The sequence below is a fragment of the Paralichthys olivaceus genome, chromosome 20, assembly GCF_024713975.1.
Source record: "Paralichthys olivaceus isolate ysfri-2021 chromosome 20, ASM2471397v2, whole genome shotgun sequence".
Classification (NCBI taxonomy): Eukaryota; Metazoa; Chordata; class Actinopteri; order Pleuronectiformes; family Paralichthyidae; genus Paralichthys; species Paralichthys olivaceus.
In genome coordinates, this window is record NC_091112.1 from 9064717 (window position 1) to 9087285 (window position 22569).

Below are 22569 nucleotides of genomic sequence, written 5' to 3' on the forward strand. Positions count from 1 at the left end.
TATTGTATCATAGACACATCAGAAGCTCCTGCAGTGCTCCGGTATGAGTGTAAGTGGGGAGCACTTGGAGGAGCAGCCGAGCCACAGGATCAGAAACATGCGGAAGATGGGTGCAGGCTGATCAACAGCACCCCCATCTTCCTTTAAAAGCCGTCCCCTCCCTCTCCAGCCCCCCTTCTCTGGTCGAGGTGCATTGTGGGGGAAAGTCGTTGCCATTCGACCTCTGCGGGGCCTGCGCGGACGCAGTGAGAACCCTGAAATTCATTATGCCTTTAAAACCTCTATTTATTTCCGCATAACCTACATACTCTCACCGGGAGGGCCAGCGGCGGAGAAAAGCAACGACGTCGCTTCATCTCTTTCGGGAAATACATCGTTTGCACAGACGTTGTTTTTTTGTCGGAGGTGGATACTGTTGAGAAAGTGAAGATTCTAATACATATTAGGAAAAATGTCCGGTGAGAGAAACCGCAGGTCGTTGGCTTTCCGAGGGGGTGGACTGGCCGGGTTAACGGGTTCCAGCGGTATCGGTGGGGGGAACTGTAACAGCTGGGAGGCCCTGGCCTGTCAAGACCGACATTTTAACGGGAACAGGCCGGATCAAGAGGAGGACAGGGATCTGGGGGCGAAAGGACCATCGCAGGGGAGAGTGGAGGGCGCTGGGTCTGTCAGCGATAGCACGGAACCCGAGGCGGAGGAAGAAGAGGACCCGGAAGGGGGCAGCTGGGCAGCCGCGGACGGCGACGATCGTGTCGGCTCGGTGGAAGCGGAGAACGGGTCCAGAGAGGGGAGTAGCTGTGCAGCGGGGAACGGTCCCAACAACGCCGACGGCCAGGAGTCGGGAAGCGGCGAGACGGGCTCCAGGAAATCTGGGGTAGAGATGAGACCGCAGACGCTGCTTCAGAAACACTCACTGTTCCACGCTTCGTGGTTGCAAGAATTTCCATGGCTGAAATTCAGCCAGGAGACGGGACTCATGTCCTGCTCCTGGTGTCACAACATTGCCACTAAAAACAGCGACGAGCTCGTGAAGGGGAGTCGCAACTACAAGCGGGCCTTGTTGCTGAGACATCACCTGTCTTCTGAGCACGGGAGGAATGACCCCACCAAACAGGTACGTTAGCTCACGTCCATGACGCTTTCGCTTAGTTACCTGCGTCGCATTAAATACCTGACACACAATTGTCGCTACACATGTCAGCTTCTGTTTTGTTTGACACTTATAATTACTTTTTGAACAACTTCTAAATTACACAGAAGCCCAAACAAGGCTGTTGCCGAACATTCCCAATCCCCTCTCGCGGCTAATTAGCTAGCATCTACCTGCTAACCCGAGCTAGCAACTAGCTTAGCGGACTAGCTGCCCTGCGGCTCTGCTGTCTTGTCGGAGGTAGAGCGCTGTGGAAAGCCCCTAGCGATGCTAATGTCGACTAACTGAGTTATGAATGTCAAAAACACACGCAGCCACTTTTCTGTGTGAGAGACGTGGAACCTCTGGTTCGGTCCATGTCTAAAATGTGAGTGTCTTGTCCCCACACCAGTCGTGGTAGACGCACCAACCTGCTCCAGTGTGACACCTGCTAGCTACTGTCACACCGGAGGCTGTTTCTCATACCGCGGAATGAACTGCATGTCACGGATAACTGTTAATCATTTCAGCCTCCTACGTGTTTAGCAAGCAGCGGACACCATTGGTGGTTTGGAGCACTTTTGTACATGCTCACTGTACAGACCCTTTTGTTGTGTCAGCAGCTGTCTTGATTGCTAGCTTGCTAAAGGTCACACAATGGCAAGGGCTCGACCCTTACAGCCTTTGGGGAACCGCACCCCTACACAACCCCCCCCCCTGCCTTTGGCCTCTCATTGAGTTCTGCTGGCTCCAGGTCCCGGGTGACCTCTGGCGCATTTCTTCCTCCTCCTCCTCCCTCTTCTCCTCCTTCCTTTGGGGAGCTAAATTAGAGGCATTGTGCTACAATGACCCCCCAAAATCCATAGATGGTGTCATTGCAGGGTGGACAAGAGGAGCAGAGTAAATCATGTCGCCCAGAGCCTGACAGCTTGCCTTGCCTATAGGCTATGCAACCTTATGAATGGGCTTAAATGAGGGGAAATTGATGCCAGTTAATAGAATGACATGGCATCACCTGACCCTGCCATCCACATATTTTGGGATTAATGGGCTCCAGTGTGATTCCTTTGGGGCATAGTTTATGATTAGGGACCCATTTTGTGTGCACAAGATTGGAGTCCTATGTCACACTAATTTGAATTTATTCCTCATTTATTTGATTGGCATATAAATACAACGTGTGTAGCCTACGTTTGAAGTGAAGTCATCAATAGTATGTTTACTTTGTGTATTTTGTTGACTGCTTTTAATAGAAAACCACCATGCCAGCTTTATATTTGGTGAACTCTGTCTTTATTGATGTGCATGAGGTGTTTTTATTGGTTCATTATTTTTATTGCAGTATCAGCAACATTTCTTTACTATTATTTCAGTTCCCTCATAAAAACAATGTGTTGAAGAACATGTCTCCCATCAGTCCTATATTAAAAAAAATAAATAAATACGGTTACTCACTGTTCCTCGTACATTGCCACATCCAGCATCATATCCTGACAGTGTTCTGAGCTGTCAGGGGAATTAAGTGCTGGGTGCTATTTGACTCTAATTTGTGAGCGAAGAGGATTGCACTACTACATTTAGTTCCTTCCTTTGTACACGCAATCACTAATCAGAATGACTTAAAGTGATCTGCTAACTTGTACACATCTCTAATTGGTAAGGAGAGCAGTAGGAGTGGATTAGGGGCTTGGTGTGGTTTTTCCCTAGCAACAAGGACCCCGTACACTGTTCTCAGAGGTTATCCAGGGCATTTTGTCGTGGAGGATAGAGCTGGGGAGATAATGTCCCATTGCTGTGTAACTGGAAACAATTTGTATTGAACAATTTCTTGCTGTTTTATTCTTATTTCAAAACTCATCAGTTTATTTTGTAGGCTTTTGAATAAAACTATAATCCTTTTCATAAATACAGTACCGTGGAAATAATCAGCAGCAGTGTATGTTAAGCTAGGCTGCATTGTGAGCAGTACATTAAAGGGGAATTATGGTGGAACGAGGCAACGTCTTGTCCTATTCACCCATTCCTGACGTTAGTCAGGCCTCTGCTGCATTCGTTAAAGCTAACTCGATTATTGTTAGCACACCAGGGCAGCTGTGGTAAATGTGGGTCTCTTTGGAGAAGGGGGCTGTTGTCCTTAATTCTCTAGATGCCGTCTTGTGCTCAGATTGTTCCTTATGCTCACTGGTTAAAGGTTAAGATGAGGCAAAATCAGACCATTGTGTCTCTGTGGTAAGATATGAGATCAGACCACATATCTGGTATCTGTACATCTGTTCATTCTCTAGAGACAGTTTTTTCCTTATGTTCACAAATTAGTAAAATTGCATGATGAGACAAGAGTAGAACAGCCGGGTTCCTATGTAATTCAGAGGATGGGTGTATGACATGGGGCAACAAACATGTTACACCCACAGTTGTTGCCGCAGACTAATACCTTTTCATCGCAATGTACAGAGACACTATTCTACAACTGTAGTTCCATACACATCATGACACACAGAGCTACACGGCATAATTATTGCATTAAGTTAGTTTCATTTTCAGCTCTCCACAGCTTTCCTCTCCATACACTCCCTCTTTGTCTCACCCACTCCTGTGTTCTCTTTTCTCTTTTTGTTCTTTGTTTGAGCATCTATAGGAAATTAAATTCCCATCTCCTAACAGAAACACCTGCTCATGAAAGTCCAGCGGTATCTGACCTATGTTCAACCCAGGACCGGAGAAGGATCATGTAGTCAGGTTTTAAAATTAGCATAGACCCATGTGGTTTAACAACCAAAAACGTTTTACCTGCATCACTGTGTTAGTCTAAATAGGGTGTATGATAAGATAACACACCACTTTCAAGAAATTCAAATAAGAGGGGGCTATTCAAGACATTTTCACCCCGTGATTCCAGTTAAGACAAACACCACACCCATTGTTCAGAGTACGTCTCCCCGTGTAGGGAAGGGGATCCACCCATTGCAGCCTGGTGTCTGCCAGAGAGATGAGATGTTTATTGGGGGCCACAGGTCAGGGGAATGGGGTGGGGTGGAGCCAGAGGGAGAATTCTTCTTGTTGAATCCATCAGTGACTCTACCCTCCCCTGTTTTTTTTCCCCTCACTCTGTTTCTTCTGTTGAGGCATTGTTGGGAGGCCGGGAGACACTCGGTGCAGCCCTCCCACACCTTGGGCCAAACGCACACTGCGGTATTGTTCTATCATCTTGGGACAGACGGGTTGGGTGAGTTGGGGGGAGGGAGGTACAGTAGATATAGGGAGTTTTGGAAGGACTGGTGGAGATGGCCTCAGGGCTGGGCTGGCCATGGGACTGGATTGATGCTGGGTGGGGAAAGACAAGGGAAGGGATGGAGGCAAGTGTGTGTGTGTGTAAAAGGTAAACAAAAACTGGCTCCAGTGGGTCATTATGTTGCATGGGTATGGTGCTGTATCACATGATCTGGTAGAGGTGTGTCTGAGTGTTTCCCTCGCTGTCCATCAGTCTTCCAGCCCTACCAACACTGGCTCAAATAAAGAAAACTAGCCACGTCATAACTGTGGGGAGGTTGATATTGTCCCCACATTCCCTGTTGGCTCAGGCTGGTTTTGCCTCCAGCATCTGCTTTGCAGGGTTGGTGTGCTGGTTCCTTAAAGCTCACACGTGGCACATCTGGAGAAAGGATGCTGCTGCTGCTGATGAGGCCAGTATGGAGCAACTTATCCAGTACCAGGCTGTCCTAGCTTGACTCCAACAAGTGTGTACATACAACACATTCACACACTCGCACAAAAGAGTCATATCAGAACTGCCAGACGAAGTCTTACCTCTCTGGCCTGTTGCCTTGCTATGTGCCTAATGGATAAAAGCTGTGGGGAGTAATGGGATTTGGGGGTGGGATGGCAAGTTGAAATGATAAAAGGGGTCTGCAGATCTCCCGGTAGAAATACTGTGTGAACACTCATAGTTTTTCTAATGCCTTCTTTTATTCTTTTGAGCCCATACTATCTTCAGCAGAAAAAACAAAGCAAAACAGGAAAAACTGAAAGAGCGTCCAATTTGTCTTTTTGCGATAGCACTCATGCCCTTCACCACACCAATATATTCCACCAGTGTACTCAACACGATGACCATGCCCCTCCAGAGGCTTTGATGTGTATATCATGGAATAATTTCTCTCCTCCTACTCCTCATCCTCTCCGCCTCACCCACATGCACCCTGCGAGTGGGAGCTGCTGTGTAATAAGAGAGTGAGTGCTGAGCCCTTTCACAAAGGCCCACAGTGAGTGGACAATGAGCCTCAGGGAGAACACGGGCCATTGTGAAGGCTAAAATGGGGTGACCCATCTCCTTCTCTCCGCAGCACTTGCTTTTCGTGCCCCCTCTGCTCCACATTTTCTTCTCCGCCCTTTTCTCGAGGCTCAAGGTCTCACTCTCTGCCTCATGCTCTCAATCATTTTCTTTGTGCATGTCTTATCAAGCTTTTTTCCTTATGCTCCAACTATTTCACATCTTTTAACACTTAATTCTATCATCTCTGTTTTTACTTTCTCCATCATAACTCTGCACTTCAGCTCTTGTCTATTTTCTGTCTTTCTATCCTCCTTTTATTTCTCTTAGTCTGCAAAGCACTCCCCTTTCTGCCCTCTCTCTCATTCTGCCTTTCATTTCATCCCATCTATCTCTAGCTCTCCCTCATTCTGCCTTTCATTTCATCCCATCTCTCCCCCTCCAGCTGTGGCAGAGGATGATAAGCCCCCCTATACTATACTGTGCCCAGGCTGCCCTGGACAAGAGCTGCAGTGTGGAGGGAATATGGGTGGGGGCTGGGTGGGGACCTCAGAGAAATGGATTTAATCTGAATTACTCGAGCTGAAACCCCAGCTGTGTGTGTGTGTGTGTAGGCAGCTTGGTTTCTCTGTGTGTGTGCACATGCATGTGGGGTAAAAATGCAGGGCTTGAGCAATGTGAATTATTCTGGATTAGGACATCTGCTGTGCAATTCTAAAATGAGCTGGAGATGTATGCCACTGTATGTGAGTTCCTTGTGGAAACACTACAATATAGACTGCTACGCATTCTTGGTTTATATGCATGTTGGTTTAGTTTTTTTATTGGGCGGTGTATTTTGTCTGAAAGCATGTATATATTTACCTCAACCCAAACTATGTGGGTTATATGTGCGCCGTGCAAGCATATACATGCACATATGTGTGTACTCCCCTCTCATCTGCTCTGTATCAGGCTGGCCCTTTGCCCTGGTACGGGGAGCAGGGGAGGACAAGTGGGGCTGTTACAGGGTAGTTCTTTACTTCTGCCAGTTCCCCTCCCCTCCTACAGTCAGGTTGTACCCTGTTTTGAACACTCGTCATCCCTCCCCCAGGCCTTATTATGGTGTGTTTTACATCCAGCCTATACGTTAATAGGACATTTTACATTACAGAAGCTGAATGTGTTTAAAATCTACTTTCAAATTACCAAACGTAAAAGGGTACCCATTAGAAGTGTTTTAAAGGTTATTCTCTACAGTTACCAAAAATTAGAAGTTTAATTCTGCTCCAGTAAAGCAGAGTCTCCATTGTTGTCTGTAAAAGGGGAAAAAAGCCTCAAAAGAGAAAAATTCCTACACATTAAGACAGGCATTGAAGTGAATCTTGATGGACAGTTATCTTAGATATGTCTTACAGATGCACGGTCTCTGGTTTGAATCTTAAGAAGTAGCCATAGATGCATTCCTGTTTTTTTTGTTGTGTAATGGTGTAAGATTTTTGTTGTATTGCCTTGGATATCTGATAAAATGCAGTTGCTAAGTGGTATTTTGAGGTTCCTGCAGCACAGCACAAATAGATAGCATATTAAGTTCTGTCTATAACTAACGCAGTAAGCATAGCATTGTCATGCCAGCCGCAGTGAGTAAAGGTTTCTTTCAGTGTTTACTGTTTTGCATTGTTTTTGTCACACAAACAAGAGTCAATCAAATTGGCAGTTATGCTAATTTTGCAGCCACAGTTGTCTTCAAAGTTATTTAGATTTATATTTGTAATTCTATGATACTTGTTTATGTCTTGTAGTTGTGTACTGCAAGTTTGATGAGGAAAACAACTTGATCATAGGTCTGTGTAAAACTACACCTTTCATTACCCTCCCATAACAGAAGCCTGTCAAACTTGTTTCACCCATAGGGCAGGTGCTTTGGTCTCATGCAGGGATCCCCGTGTGTGTCTTTTTTAAAGACAGTGACAGACAGGTTATACATGTATTTATGCTTGCTTTTGTAAATAACTTGCTTGAGCATACAAAGGCTTTTCTAATCATTTTTCTCTCTACCTCTCTTTCACCTAAAAGGAGACGGCAAGGCCCTCGGACAACGCCAGCCCGTCCACTAACTGCTCAGAGGAAGACTACCGCAGCAAGCCCAATGAGAACTCCTACTGTTACCAGCTTCTCCAGGAGCTGGACAAGCAACGCAAAAGTGGCATACTCTGTGACGTCAACATAGTTGTCTCAGGCCAGGTTTTCCGTGCACATAAAAACATCCTGGTGGCTGGCAGCCGCTACTTCAAAACCCTCTACTGTCTGACCAAGAGCGAAGACCAGGACCAGGCCACGGTCACGCACCTGGATGTTGCTGCTGTGCAGGGCTTCTCAGTTATCCTCGACTTTCTCTACTCCGGGAATCTGCTGCTTACAAGCCAAAATGCCATTGAGGTGATGTCTGTTGCTAGTTACCTCCAGATGACAGAAGTTGTACAGTCGTGTAGGGCTTTTATAAAGGATGCTCTGAATATCAGCATCAAGCAGGAGGCTCCAGATTCAGTGGTGGTGGATTACAATAAGCGGCAGATGGTTTCCAAAGAGGGACAGAGAAAGCTGGACCGGAAGCCCAGCAACTTCTGGGCCACAAGCATCCTGTCAAAGCTGTCAATCAAGGCCAGCAACAGCCATGGAAAAGATGCGATGGAAGAAGAAGATGACAATGGCAGAGTGAAGGAGGAGACCAGCGACATAGAGGTGACAGTGGTTGGAAATGAGGGCTGTGCCCTGGTGACCCCTGGAGCCTCTGGTAACTGGACCCACCAAAATGAGAACTCCTCTGATTCAGCAGAGACCAATGAAACACGGTCGGCGAGTGACCAGGCGCAGGTCTTCGTCTGGAACGAGCCTACCAGAGGTGGCGCTGCAGCAGCACCTGCAGCAATAAAACGCGAGGCACCAGATGCGGCGGCCGGAAGCGGGCGGAGAAAAAAACAGACCACCACACGGCGCTTTATCTACAACTTCCCACCAGAGCCTGAAGAGGGATTCGATGAGGGGATGTTCATCCAGCCTTCGGGCTCCTACCCCAGAGAGGACTTCTCCTCCCTCTCTGAAAATGCTGGTAAGAGGCTCATTTGCACTTTAACCACACCTCACACACTCCCAGTCCCTTCCCCTATAAAATATTGCATGCATAGCTTCACAGTTAACTCATGAATTTCTTATTCCTTTTACTTACACTACACACTTTCCCAAAGTGAAATGTAGAGGCTCCTTTTTACAGTACAGAGTTGTAAAAACAAGTTCTGTGTGTACAGTATAAATATACATATTTTTCCAACTGGAAAATGAAGACAAAATAGTCTGATAGTCTATATCTCTGTCTTGCATTTTATACACCATGTAGAACATTCAGCTAACATTCAGATTAGCATGTTTTAAGTCGCCTATTGTGCATAATGCTTAACAACGTGGCCAGGGTCAAAGAGCAGTATCATTAAAGGAGGTGGTGGTGGTAACCCTCTGTGATAACCAATCCTGCCAAACCTTGTTAAGCAAATAGTTTAGAAAGCAATAGAGGAAATTTTGTGCAGTGGTATAGATTCTTAACCCCTTTGTCTTAATAGTAACATAATGAGAGCAGGGCCCGTAGTTTCTTCTGCTCACTGTCTGCAGCTCTGTATTGCGTCATAAATGCATTGTGGTTATGTGAAACTTGGCATAAAACTGACGTTAGTAGGAGACATGGTAAACAAGCAGGCAGCTTTAGTTCTGTCTGCACTATGTCCATCAACTCAATCATTGGCTTCAGTATGATGTCTGAAAAAATAAATTACTGTCACACTGGAGAACTAAAATGATGCCAAGTTTTAAGTCTGCACCATTACATCAAATTAAAGTATTATAGAATGATTTACAGAATGTGATACATATCCCCCTAAACGTCGTTGTAATTATGTACTACAATTTCAAATAAGGTTTGTAATGCCTCTAAAATGCCGAACCATGTTAATCTAGTGCTGACAGGTCACACTGTCTTTACTGGGGAAATATTGCCTCATTTATATGAATTAGCTTTCACAATTTTGTGACATATCTAATCATGTCACAGTTTTGATCACCGGTGGCGATTTAGCACCAGAAAGGTAAACAGCCTCTGCCTGTGGTGGAGAACACTGATGTTGATCAAATTATTGATCACTGCTCAAAAAGTATGAATTTTTAAGCTTTTAATCAACATCCTGCTGTTGAACCTAACAATGTGGATATTTGGTTGTCAAGCTTTTCACCAGTTACTCACTCCCAGCGGTGAGCTCCACTAATCACTCCAGAGCAGGGGGCTTTTCGAAAGTTACACCCACCTGTGAATCTGCGTTTCAGCACAGGGACGTGTTGCCACATCACTGCCGAGTCTCGTTTCAAAGACAAAATGAGACATTTTGAAACAGGGTCATGGGTCAGATTGACATGTCATGTTTTATAGTAGTATAAATGGTATAAATCATTAAATAACTTGGAGATAGTTGAAGATAGTTATAAAATGATTTCTTCCCAAAATCAAAGTATAATTTGTCCTGAATTGATTTCAATCATAACTGTATGCTGTGGCTGGAAAAAACACTAAATTCTTTCAACCTTTTTAAGTGGCTTTCATTCATTCTTACTTTTGCTCTCCTTTCCACATTCTCAGACTGTTTACCCTTTGACACCTTCCGCTTTATATCTCTTAATCCATCCATCCATCGCTTCATCCATCCTGTCCACGTACAGGGTACCGCTCGCAATAATCTCTTCTCTCAGCTCAAGCCTACTCCTTCTGTCGGCCGCATTAAGCATGGCACTCCATGTAACTATAATGATATCACGTATCGAGGGGAGTGGTACGGACTGGGTGGAGGCGAAGTGAGGGGCAGAAAGTGTGTGTAGCAAAAGGGAGAGAATTTTGTCTGTGTGTGTGTGTGAGGAAGAGAAGCCCTCCCTAATGCAGGATAATGAAGAATGCTGGGGAAAGATTTCTTCCCCCAGGCCTCCCTAAATGCACTTCAATGCTCTTAGTGCCTCTGACTCCTCCTAGGGTTCTTTTTAATGTGTGCACAAAGTGGATCTGGGTGTTGTAGTAGCCTGGGCATACTCTCACTTAGAGACTGAGTTTATCTGTGTTCTGCTGACTATATACAGCCTTTTTCCTCTTCATGTGTCATTGTTAAGCCCTATGTCTCTGATGCATACTATTTTTCCAAATGAAGCTTTTAAATAAGCTGTTAATTACAGTTTCAAACTAGCCTTTACCTCTGAATTATAGTTTTCTACACAGTATAGTAACAGTTTGAATATTTATGACAGTTAAGTTTGGAATATTTTTAAGATTTGTCCATGCAGACAGGCTCCCCCAAAACATGTCTTCCTCCTTCTGTCAACAGGCATATCAGTAAAAGATGTTTTCATTTACGATCTCCAGAAAATTTAAGTGGGTCCAGGCATTTTTTTTGCGGTTTGCCTTACACATGGGAAGAACGCAGCAGGAGATTGTATGAGTCAAGACAAATTCAGAGGAAACAGGAAACAACAGGAAAACTTACTTTAGGCGAGTGGTGACACCTGGATAGAGCATGCAGGAGGAAGGACATGTTAATATGAATTTTGACCGAGTCGCTTGCTGTCCCTGCAACTTGAAATTGTCTGCGTCGATCTTTATCGCCAAAAGCTGAAGTTTTGTAGCTGATGGACGTGCTGTTGTTAAACATGTGGAAGTGGTTGTGTCGCCAAAACCTATTATTCCTGATGCTGTTTGATGTTTGTGTGTGAGGATGCCCCCCTTCTTAAACTAGTAGAAATAAATGACAGTTGGAAATTTAGAAATTCAATGTTTAAGTTTTATCTGTGTGGACAGATTAACAGCTGTATCATACTGTATACAGTGTTTCTCACTTCCTGCTGTATAACGATGGGTTTCATAACATTTACTCAGTTCCCTTTAAGAGAAGTTCTCCCCACAGGTTTTTTCAGAAATGAAGATGTGAGTTTCAAGTGATTGTTTTTTTTCGGGGGGGATAAGCATTTAAGATTTGTGACTGGATTTGTTTATAGAGAGATGGGCAGAGAGAATTAATTGTGTCTAAGAGAGGAAAGGTGAGTTGTCAATTCTTTATAGTAGTCTAATGTGCTTTTGTGTTTTGTATTTTAGGCTGCATATTTTTCTCCATTATGAAGATGCCTATCCTCAGGTCATGCAAAAATTAGGTTGATCTAGGTATATCACTATTGCCAAAAAAGTTGCTAATACTGTGGATTAGCTATTGAATTCATACAAGGTTTGAGCTGATCTGCTGTTGACTTGGTGTTTGTCATATTCTGCATTTGTACGTCTGCGTTTAAAAGGTGGCGTGTTCATGAATTTGAGTTAAGTTGTTCTGATATAGTCAGAGCACACAGAACAATATCAGTGTAAAGTGCATATAATGATGATCCAGTACCGTTTATGGACAGATGTTCATTTGTCGAAGATTTCTGCTTGTGACAGTGTTTCCCACTATCCCTCCCTGCCGTCCACACTTGATCATTCTTGTACCGCATACAGTGCTCATTTGTTGTGACCCGCTCTGGATGGGTGTCACATGATGTTTAAAATGTGACTTAGGCTTTACTCAATATTACTTTACAAAGCAAAAATGAGAATTCGTATTTATTAGTCATGTCTGCTGTGGGTTATTAGATTATCCAATAAAGTTTTTAATATATGTATAGAGAGATTCATTCATGCAGAATAGACTTAGGCTCTTGGCTTTATACTAGGTATCATAAGCTAATCTTTTGGAGAGGGGATGCGCTCTAAAACTGGACCAACCCTCTTGCACCATTAGTCATTCTTGCTTGCATATTTGAGTTTGAGCTTATGAAAAGTCATCCACCAATACTGGCTGCCCCACTTTCCCACTGCGATGTCACACGCTTGACTTTCATTTTGCTTTGGTTTGATCTGTGTGGTCATGCTCCAATAAGGGAACATGGTCGCCAAAATGGTGCCGCTATTCCTGTTGCTTTCTTTGTACAGTCTCTTTCATAATATGTGCTTAAGTCCCTTTCTCTTCAGGAGGTTGTTAAACTGATAAAACCTCTCAGACTGCAACTCACCATCAATGTCTTTATTAAACAATCTGATAGTTAATTTTTGATTAAAGGACCAGTGTGTAGGATTTGGGAATCTATTGGCAAAAATAGAATATAATATTTATAGTTATTCTTTCAATGGTGCAAAACTAAGATTTTTTTAATTGTTTATTTCAACCTTAGAATGAGACCTAAATATTTACATTGGGAGGAGGTCTTCTTCTGCAATGTCTATCATCTTCCATTGCCATGTCTCTACAGTAGCCATGAACTAAACACTTCCTATTATGTCACCTGGCAGCCAATCCTAGGTACTTGGAAAGTAAGGGGTTGAGGGGAGGGGTATTGAGTTGTCACTGCTAGATGCCACTAAGTCCTACACACTGAACCTTTTAGTCTGGTCTTTAAAATACCAGGAAACAGCCTGTCACAATTCCTACATTCCAAGGGGACATCTTCATGTTTCATTTAATCCAACCAATCAACACCAGTGCTTTTTCTATCGAACCACTAGTCCAGAACTCTTAGATATGCAGTTTACAATTTGTATACAATTTGTATAATCAAAGCTGCAACAATGATATATTTGGCATTTTAGATGAACATGTCTTGGCTGCAGATCAAGTATTTTATCATTAAAATGGAACAAACTCTTAAAATAGCCCATCACCCTGTTCTTCCCCCAAGTGGTGTTAACTTTTTAAATCGAAAAACTTCTGGTAATGATTTACCAAGAAAGAAAATAATTGTGACAAACACAACTTCAGAGCCAGCTGGACACTTTACAGAGTCACAGGGAGGTGAGTGTTGTGGAAAATGAGTAGCTGAAATATAGTTGAAAGTGAAGGGTGGTTTCATGTCTCTAAGTACTCTGCCATCGTTGTCTGCACTTACAACACTGAGCCCGCAGCCAGCACTCACTCGTGGCCCATAAATTCTTGAGTCTTCTCCAAACAACTCAGTTGGATTGTTTAAAGGGTGGGTGCTGCAAACAGAGCAGGTGAAATGCATTTGCATACACACCAGTCTCTGTAGGAGCGTGCACACACCCACACACAGTAACCCCTCCCCCAATCCCCTGCGAGGTGCAAAGCTGCCAGGGGCAGTTCCCTACCCTCTCTAATCCACTCTAATGCCCTGGGGCTGTCCTCACTATTCCAAATATTGACCCAGGGAGAATAGACACACACACTCACACTCACAGGGGCGTGCCTTTAATGGATTCTGAGCGCTGATGCTGGAGGAACCAGACACGCACACACAAACACAGGTGCTCACACACAAGTGCTCACAAAAGCTGAGTGTAAGCTGAGCTGGTGTGAGGGCTAGATGCTGTCGTTCTCTAATTAACCCCCCCCCCTCTTCACTGGAGCCCTGGTTACAGCATTATTGCTCTGGCCTGAGGTTCACGCTGCTTTACATATAGTTGTGTGTGTGCGTGTGTGTGTGCGTGTGCGTGTGTGTGTGCGTGTGTGTGTGCGTGTGTGCGCGCGCGCGCGTGCGTGTGTGTGTGTGTGTGTGTGTGTGTACGTGGTTAACTGAAACTCCCATTGTTCCATGTGGGAGGTGGTTAGTTTTGTACACAAGGCATTGTGAGATGTGTGTGCACCCCCCACACTATCAACCACCTCTCATCTCTCTTTCTCCCTCTCACTTCTCTTGCCCCCCCCCTCCCCTTTCCCAGAGCTGGCCAATCAGATCCAGTATAGCATCATCCAAGACTTACAGCAAGGGGAGTCCTGGGAGAATGGTAAGATGCCGCACTCTTAAGACTACTACAAAAATCTTGATTCAGGATTCGTCCACACTGATGCGTTTTACAACACATAACTGTTGCTACGTGGGTTTCAAGCCCCTAAAACTAATTTTGGATGCTGGCCCCATTCAACTTTGAGGTTGTATTTTAGTCAGCATAGACAGAGATAAAGAGACTTTTGCAAACCCAGTTGTAGACACCACATTTGCTGCCTGACTGGGTCTTATTTGTCACGACTCGACAACCAGATTATATTCTGTATCGGTACTATGTGGTCATCGGTCAAAGGAAAAAATCCCCACCCTTACTTTTCTTCATTGCTATTACTTGTTCATAGTATTTTCTGTAACCAAGCAACCAACTGCAGAGCAGACTGAGTGAGCGTGGGTCGTCCATTCAGTATGCCTCATTTTGCAGAAAGGCGATGGAGAATGCTCACACTGTTTGTTCAGTTATTGTGGATGGTGATAAAGCAGCTGGAATAAAACCAGATAAAACTGAGCTGTAATGTGATACGTTTGTGCACTTCAGTTGGGTTTACTGCAGTTTGACTACTATTGTATCAATTCCTGTTATTATAAAATAGGCATACATTACTGCAGAAAGCGTATACCAAGATAATTAGTTGTATATCTACTTCACATTAGTAGCAGTATACATTTATTAAGAACTACGGAATTGGATTTAATTTTAAGTAAACTCAAGTATTGTGTGAAGTTAAAGGAGAGACCTAAAAAAAGTTTAGGATCTCACTTCATCAGCTGTGCACAAGAGTTTTGATCTATCTTGCTATAGACAAAAGGCTCAGAACTAGTAGTTATTAAATTCTACTGCTGTTATCCCAAAAAAATAAATAAATTAGTTCCTGAAAGACGATGCATTGTGTAGAGTGTGTGTATATATATATATATATATATATATATATATATATGAGTATCGTCTCAAGCCTTATTACACTATGACAAGTCTGACTTTCACACACACATATGCAGAGTGAATACACAGGTGACCTGCTTCTCATCAACCCTCCTCCCCCTAGCAACCCACCCTGACAACACTTCTGTTGTGTGTTCCCTGGCTCAAACAAAAAGCCCGACCCTGTTACCCCACTCTCTGTCTCTCTCTCTCTCTCCCTCCCTCTCTCTCTCTCTCTCTCTCTCTCTCTCTCTCCAGTAAAGACTAACACTCAGTTTGGAGCCTTTTCAAAATCAATTCTTTGCTTATTTATTTTTAAGCCCTGCTGTCCTCAGTTGCTTGTTTGCAGAAACGTCCCTGGGGGATAATGAAAGAAAGTGCTTGTATGAGGATGTCTTGATTTCTTTATTTTTACACACTGAAATAAAATTAAAAACATTTAATACACATCGAATTAAGTCACTGACTGCAATTACAGTACATAAATAAAATATAAGTATCAAAATCAATGAAGCATAGTTGTGTTGTGCTCATTCATGTTTTAGCTTGTGTGTTGCTAAGATAGTGTTGTTGGCACATAACAGATCCATATGTACTTAAGCTGTTTTACATGCTTTACATGCTCTGCTTATATGAGCCCGTATCCTCTCTTAACATCGCCATGGTGAGACCTCCAACATCATTTAAATTGAACCGCAGACAAGCGCCAGTTACTTAGCAACAGTGACAGAGCTGGACTGTGAGGTAAACACAGTGGACAGTGTAATCACCTGCATTTCTGCAGTTTAACAAACTTCCACAGCTTCGACTGTGATGCCTCAAAGTTTGTGGTTTGTGTTCTCTAATGGTCATGGCATCTTGACTCCATGTTTTGATACAGACAGGATATTGGTTCCTGACACACCCGCTCACTCATCGGAGTTAATAGATGCAGCTTTTATGATAATTGCCTGGTTCCATCTCAAGCTTATTAGTTGAAAGTGCATCTAGTCAAATCTTAACTTCACTCAAAGATGCAAAGCAAATAATCTGATCCTGGTGCTACAAAATCTAATTCCTGACCTGACCTCTAGCTGCATGTCTATATTTCTGTTTTTCTCTCTGCTCCCAGGTGAGTCCTCACACCTAGCCCTCAATAAGCTCAAGTGCCCCCACTGTAACTACATCGCCAAGCACCGGCGCACGCTCAAGAGGCACCTGATCATCCACTCAGGTGTACGCTCATTCAGCTGCGACATCTGCGGCAAGCTGTTCACCCGCCGGGAGCATGTAAAGAGACATTCCCTGGTGAGTTCACACATGTACATTCACAATATACTCCACTCTTCTCTCAGAACACCATGTACGATGCATTATCCTTCTTCTAGTAAACACTACTGTGTCTCGGCCACTTTTGATATTGTTTCACCTCCATGATGTTTGTATAACTATGACTATCGTCTCATCTAATACAGGGAGCACAGAGGGTTTAAGTGATTCAGATGAATGGAGTTTTGAGACTGTCCTTCATCCCATATGTTTATTATAAAGGTTAAGTAGATCATTACTGGCAGCACAATTTGACAAAAACAAACCAATCTGAAATGTTTTATGGAGCAAAGGTTAACTCAGACTGTTACAATGAGCTAAATGTTATTTTATTCTCTGTTCCCTGTGATGAGAAAAGAACAAAAGTACATTTGTTCTTGTTTGAAGGAATAGTTCAATGTTGAGAATAATATGCTTGTCAGCTTTCTTGCTGGGAGAGAGTGATATCAAAATATGTATGTATATAGGTAGGTAATAGGAAGCTACTGCTAGCAGCCAGTTGGCTTAAGCCTTACTGCCTGATTTCCTCAACTACAGATATGTGCAGCATAAAAAGTCGGGGGGCCCCTCACTACTCCATGCACCTTCATCTGCACTCATATCGGCTGGAGCTAAATGGAGTTATCGCTGACTCAGACTAGATTTCCAGCGGGTTGGAAATCTGATCAGAGTCTGCGACAGTGATGCATCAGCGAGCTTTTATGGTTGAATGGTTCACACTCAGCGCAGATCAGGGGCTTTTGTCTGCGACTTGCAAAACTCATCTGCCATTGGCAAATCGGGCTGAAACTTGTGTAGCGTGAACTACGCTTTAACTCCCCAAAACTGTACCTGTAGATGTCATTTTGACAAATAACTAGTGAATCTGAACTTCAAATGACTATTCTGACGTCTTGCATCTCCCTGACTTTCTTGTTTTCTTCTCTCCATCTCTCTCAGGTGCACAAGAAGGACAAAAAGTACAAGTGCATGGTGTGCAAGAAGATCTTCATGCTCGCAGCCAGCGTTGGAATCCGCCATGGTTCACGGCGTTACGGTGTGTGCGCAGACTGCGCTGACTCGCACCAGGCCACTCAGGAGGGCCTGGAGGGCATGGAGTTCCCTCGTGACGAAGACTTCGAAGGCGAGGAAGGGGACGACCTGGAGGGGGAGGAGCCTACCGACAATGACCAATCAAATTGGGGTGAGGGCAACGCTGGTGCTGCCCAGGAAAAGGACTAAGAATTTTAAAAACAAGCTTGAGAAACAAAATAAAAAGTTGATGTTTAATATATATGTATTCAAAAACTAGCTGGTAAACAATCAACTCCAAAGTGCTATCAAACCTTGAGGTTACTTAATTGTGCAAGTATATGACGAAGAGATGGGTTAAAAAAAAGCTTTGGTAGAGTGGGAACTCCAAGATGTACAGATTTTATTATTGTTAAAATGTGTCCAACTCTGGGCCCAGAGCCCACAAGAGAAAGATTCTAACGACTAATAATATGATAAATCAGGTTTTTGGTGATGTACTTTTATTTCCTGTTATTTCGGGGGAGAGTTGGGCAGGGTGATGACGTAGTTTTTGAGTTGGGGGGGTAGGCCAATCATCTAAAAACGTAGAAAAAAAGAACTGTTAATTATTTAATTTATGAAGAGAGGTTATTATGGTCTTATCAAATGCTCTAATTTTTATTTCTGTTGTTTTTGTCTGCAGCAGAGGCACAGTCATGGCTGCTGCTTTCTGCTCAATCTGAGAGTATATTGCTTGGTGCTTGTAGAAGTACACAGAAGAAGAGCATTATTGCCGAAAGGAAGATTTTTAACTTGCTCTGTAGATCTTGTTTAGATGCGCTGAATATTATATTATACTTTTTCTTTTTTTTTTCTTTCCCTGCAAAAATCTTGGAACCAAAAAATCTGTTTTGTGACTCTAATGTATGACAGCCATATTTATGATTAATTTAAGAGGGCTGTGATATGATGCCAAACAGACCGCACACCAAGATTTAGCAGGATACAAAAACTACTGAATACGCTAAAAAAAAGAAGACGTGAGGGTTTTTTGTTAAGCGGGAAAAAAAGATTAATTTAAAAAAAGAAAAGAAGCGAAAGTACAAGGGGAAATGTTATTGCTAGCTTTATACAAATCACGGCGTCACAGTAACACTTTATTAAAAGCATTTGACTTTCACTTAAAGCTTGAATTTTGCCAAATGACGAAACGTTTGGTGCTGTAATGCTTGTTGCAGAATACTGGACCTACAGGCTATATATGATGTTTATAATCATAAAGCTTAAACTGACTCAGTTATACATATGTAATCAGCTTAAACTATAGAACACTGTTGTGCTACGGCGACTATCAGGTAATGCTTTGCCATTATTTTTAAGCTTTGTATTTTATTTAATGCAGACACACACACACATGCCATTTTGTAGAACTACCGGCAGTACTTGTAATTGACGTTCTGAGGACCTAAGTGGACATCGATACCTTTATACGTTTGTTTATATTTGGTACTGAGTTATATAATAAATACAGTATAAATATATATATATATATATTTTGAATCACTTGAACGTTAGCTGCGAGGGAGAAATGTGCAGAAAGTCATGATGTGTGATGTTTTAACTCCATTTTTCATGTGTAAAAGGCATACAAGATGTCATCTGTTTAATTTGATGTAAGTTTGTTTTTATTTCTTAGGTCTGCCAGGTAGAAAAACACTTTGTTCCACAAAAAGTGAAGCTCTATGGCACCTCATAGACATGCACTTACTTTTGCGTTCATGAGAATAATTTTCTTCTTGTTTTGTTTTCTTGCTTCCCCAAAAAGCGGGTCTGAATGGAACTATATATACAAAAAAAACAAACAGTTGTGTCTTTCTTCCAATGCGCAACTTTTTTTTATTAGACATTTTGTTTTGTTATTTAATATTATATATTGACTCCAAAATGCAATCAAGACTGTTAATTTCTATTTGTCCAACCAAAATTGTTGTTTTTTTTAATTATTGTTGAAATATAATGTATAAGAGAAGCCAGGTGAAAACTTGGTTAGTGTAGAAAATCCTTGCTCGTGTCTGTAATTGTTGAGATTTTTAAATGTTTATATGCTACAGAATCATTCACTTTACCCTAGATACATATTTTGTTTTGATTTCGTTCTTTCCACAGACGTTTCCTTCTCATTAGTTTTTTCATTAAGCACATATTTTCTAAAGAAACATGGATTGTTTGCGGGTTAAAACCTTGGAACAGCAGTATCTGTTCATATGCAGTGGATTATTATACAGTTATGTACTGAAGTGCTAATGATACAGACAATGTGTAACTTCCCTTTACTCTTAGTGGAAGAAGATATATTTTAAGTCATATGATGTTCATCCTCTTGGTGTCACTTTTACCTTCAAATCACTGTGGGAGGGGTTATATGGATATATATATAAATACATATATATATGTGGAGATATATGAGATAAATATATATATATATGGAGAATATATTATTTAACTAGTGGATTTACTTAATGGAACACATTGACAGTCAGCCACAAACCTCCTGATGTGGTGGTTTATTTCCGTGAACTTAAACCTTCCGCTTTCTCTTTCTCTCTCTGTTCACGCTCTGTGCTTGTTCATCACGCCATCCTGTTGTCTTGTTTGTTCTTTTTATACTATTTACCATCCTACTGATTTTACTGTAATGAATGAAACTCAAAAACTATGATGTATCATTTTAGATTTTATGCTGTATTTGTTATATGGACAAAAAAAAAAACACGAAAAACAAAGCAAAAACACTACAGATGTAAAGCAGAGGTTTTTTTTCCCCAGCTGTATTTTTTTACGCTGTTGCAAAGGGTTGTATTTTTCAATTTCTCTCGAACTTTAACAGTGATGCAAAACTCGGGCCGCGCCTCAGTGCCCTCTGAACACAAAGCAAATTCAGGTTACTCTTTTTACGTTTTTATCAAAGGTTTTCAAAGATGGAATTACATTCTCCTCTTTTCTCTCTGAATTGTACTACTGTTCCTCTCTACTACATTTTACGAATAAAACTTTGATATTGCTTTAACCTTTTTGTTCACTCATTCTACTGTGTTGATACATTTGTTCTTATATATGTTTATATAGGAGCAAACGTATTCAGGTTTGAAAATAATGACTTCAAGATTAATCCTTTCAAGACCCAGAGCACCAAACAATGTCCCCTAAAGACTGATACAGTTTACCTTTAGGTATATATGTGTATACTCCAAAGATCTTAGACCACATTTATATAACTACAGCAGTTTTCTTTTACCAGAGGTGAAACTCTCTTGAACTATTCCACATTCTCTGAAAACTATTGCTTCATAATTACTATCACAAACTTGTTAATTATCTGGTAACTTTATTGATCCTGTTAAAAAGATATAAGCATATTTAATTAATCTCTTCGGTTGAAGGTGCAAATTACACACATACAGCAGTGGATGAAACAAATTGTTTACAAAACTAAACTTTGTTTAATAGAAGATATACAGCAATGTAAAAAATAAAGTTAGTGATGGATCAGTGTGAGAAGAGGTTTACTGTGTGAGGTGGAAACAATGTGTCCATCATTATGTAAATGACTAAATTTCCCTTTGAAATTTGTTGAAACAGAATATGGAAGAAAATGCAAATATTCAAGTCCCTCAGAACTTTAACTGTGCATCACTGTATTAAATGTACTTCATTACTTTTCTGGCAAAGCACCTATTAAAGAACAAAGGTTAATATTGAAGTAGAGGCTGAAATATGTTGGTCTAACTGCAGCTTCATAAAATGGGAATATTAGAGTTTCACTGAGAAGCTGCACACTTTCAAGTCAGTAATAAGACTGTTTTTTTTATTTCCTTCGAAATCCAAAGAGGTGATTTCTCTCCAGACAGACTGTCATGGATTTCTGCTGAATTCTGGATTTTCCCCCGCCCCTCTAAAGGCTGCAGTGCTGCCACCTGCTGTTTGAACTCACACTAAACCATTTTGTTTTTCTCTGAGCTGACACTAGGTGGCAGTACATCTCTTCACATGTCCCTCTGAACACTCAGTCAGCTCAGCTCCTGCACTGTCCCAGTTACTCAGTGAGACCACTGATGGAAGAATTGATTGATGCACTGATGCATTATGGGTCCTCTAACACTGAGGTTGCAGGTTTTCACCAGTATTATACACAGTACTCTTGCCTGCAGCACAGTACTCTCTGTCCTGCACATATATTCAGAGCAACAACTGCTAAATGTCATTAATGCTTCTATATTAGATGTGTTTTTATTTGAATCCTTAAATACAAGCAGTAATTTGTCTAATGCATAAATGTAGGTTAACATGTATTGGCTGATGAATGGATTAAATATATATTTAATAAGTGTGCAATTGAATGCATATAATGTACATTCTCTTTTCATATTATATATATATTATATATATATATATATATATATATATATATATATATATATATATATATGAAAATGAGCCTGTACAGCTAACCCATGCTCATCACAGAAAAAAAGCTGTGTGCTTCTCGGGTTGTCATGGAAACATATTTATAGCATCATAGATATTAATATTCTGAAGCATTTGCACGATGAGCAGAATTAAAATTGTGGGTTTGCACTCAGATTAACTGATGCTACAGTTTTCCTCTGTTATCTAATGTTATCAGTTCGACAAGAAAACAGTGTGAAACAATCTACTGACATGTGTTCTTCACACTGATTCTCTGTGGTACACGTTGTTCTGTAAGTATAAACTGTTTATTATCGTGTGTTTATGTCTTCGTGGGCATGAGTGCTGCTGGGTGCTTGAGTGTATTTGTACACACACAGAAGCAGTCATCAAACACTGGCCTTGTGGGCAGCCACACACTGCTCTATTCTTTTCTCTACGTGTGTGTGTGTGTGTGTGTGTGTGTTGACGTACATGTGTGTGTGCACAAGGCTCCTTCCCATTCACAGGGCCTTTTGTGTGGGTGTCTGTCAGCGGTGTTGTCTGCAGGCAGGCCCCCATTGTGTTGAACCACTGCTCCTTATTGACACAGGGCCCCTGGCACTTGGTGTTCCCATGGCCCCCCGGCCGCAGCGGACGGAAGGCTGAAACCGGAGC

General features: G+C 42.0%; 1 protein-coding gene across 2 annotated transcripts; it reads left to right on the plus strand.

The window, feature by feature from the left end:
• Positions 1-183: 183 nt before the first annotated feature.
• Positions 184-20512, plus strand: zbtb10 (zinc finger and BTB domain containing 10). 2 transcript variants are annotated; one of them, XM_020090925.2, is made up of 5 exons: positions 184-1114; positions 7455-8487; positions 14158-14223; positions 16256-16431; positions 17392-20512. In XM_020090925.2, exons 1-5 carry the CDS (start codon positions 452-454, stop codon positions 17671-17673), a joined length of 2220 nt encoding a protein of 739 aa, XP_019946484.1. In that variant the 5' UTR covers positions 184-451; the 3' UTR covers positions 17674-20512. The 2 variants fall into 2 exon arrangements, with proteins under 2 accessions (XP_019946484.1, XP_019946485.1); XM_020090926.2 differs by lacking the exon at positions 14158-14223.
• The last annotated feature ends 2057 nt before the right edge of the window (positions 20513-22569 follow it).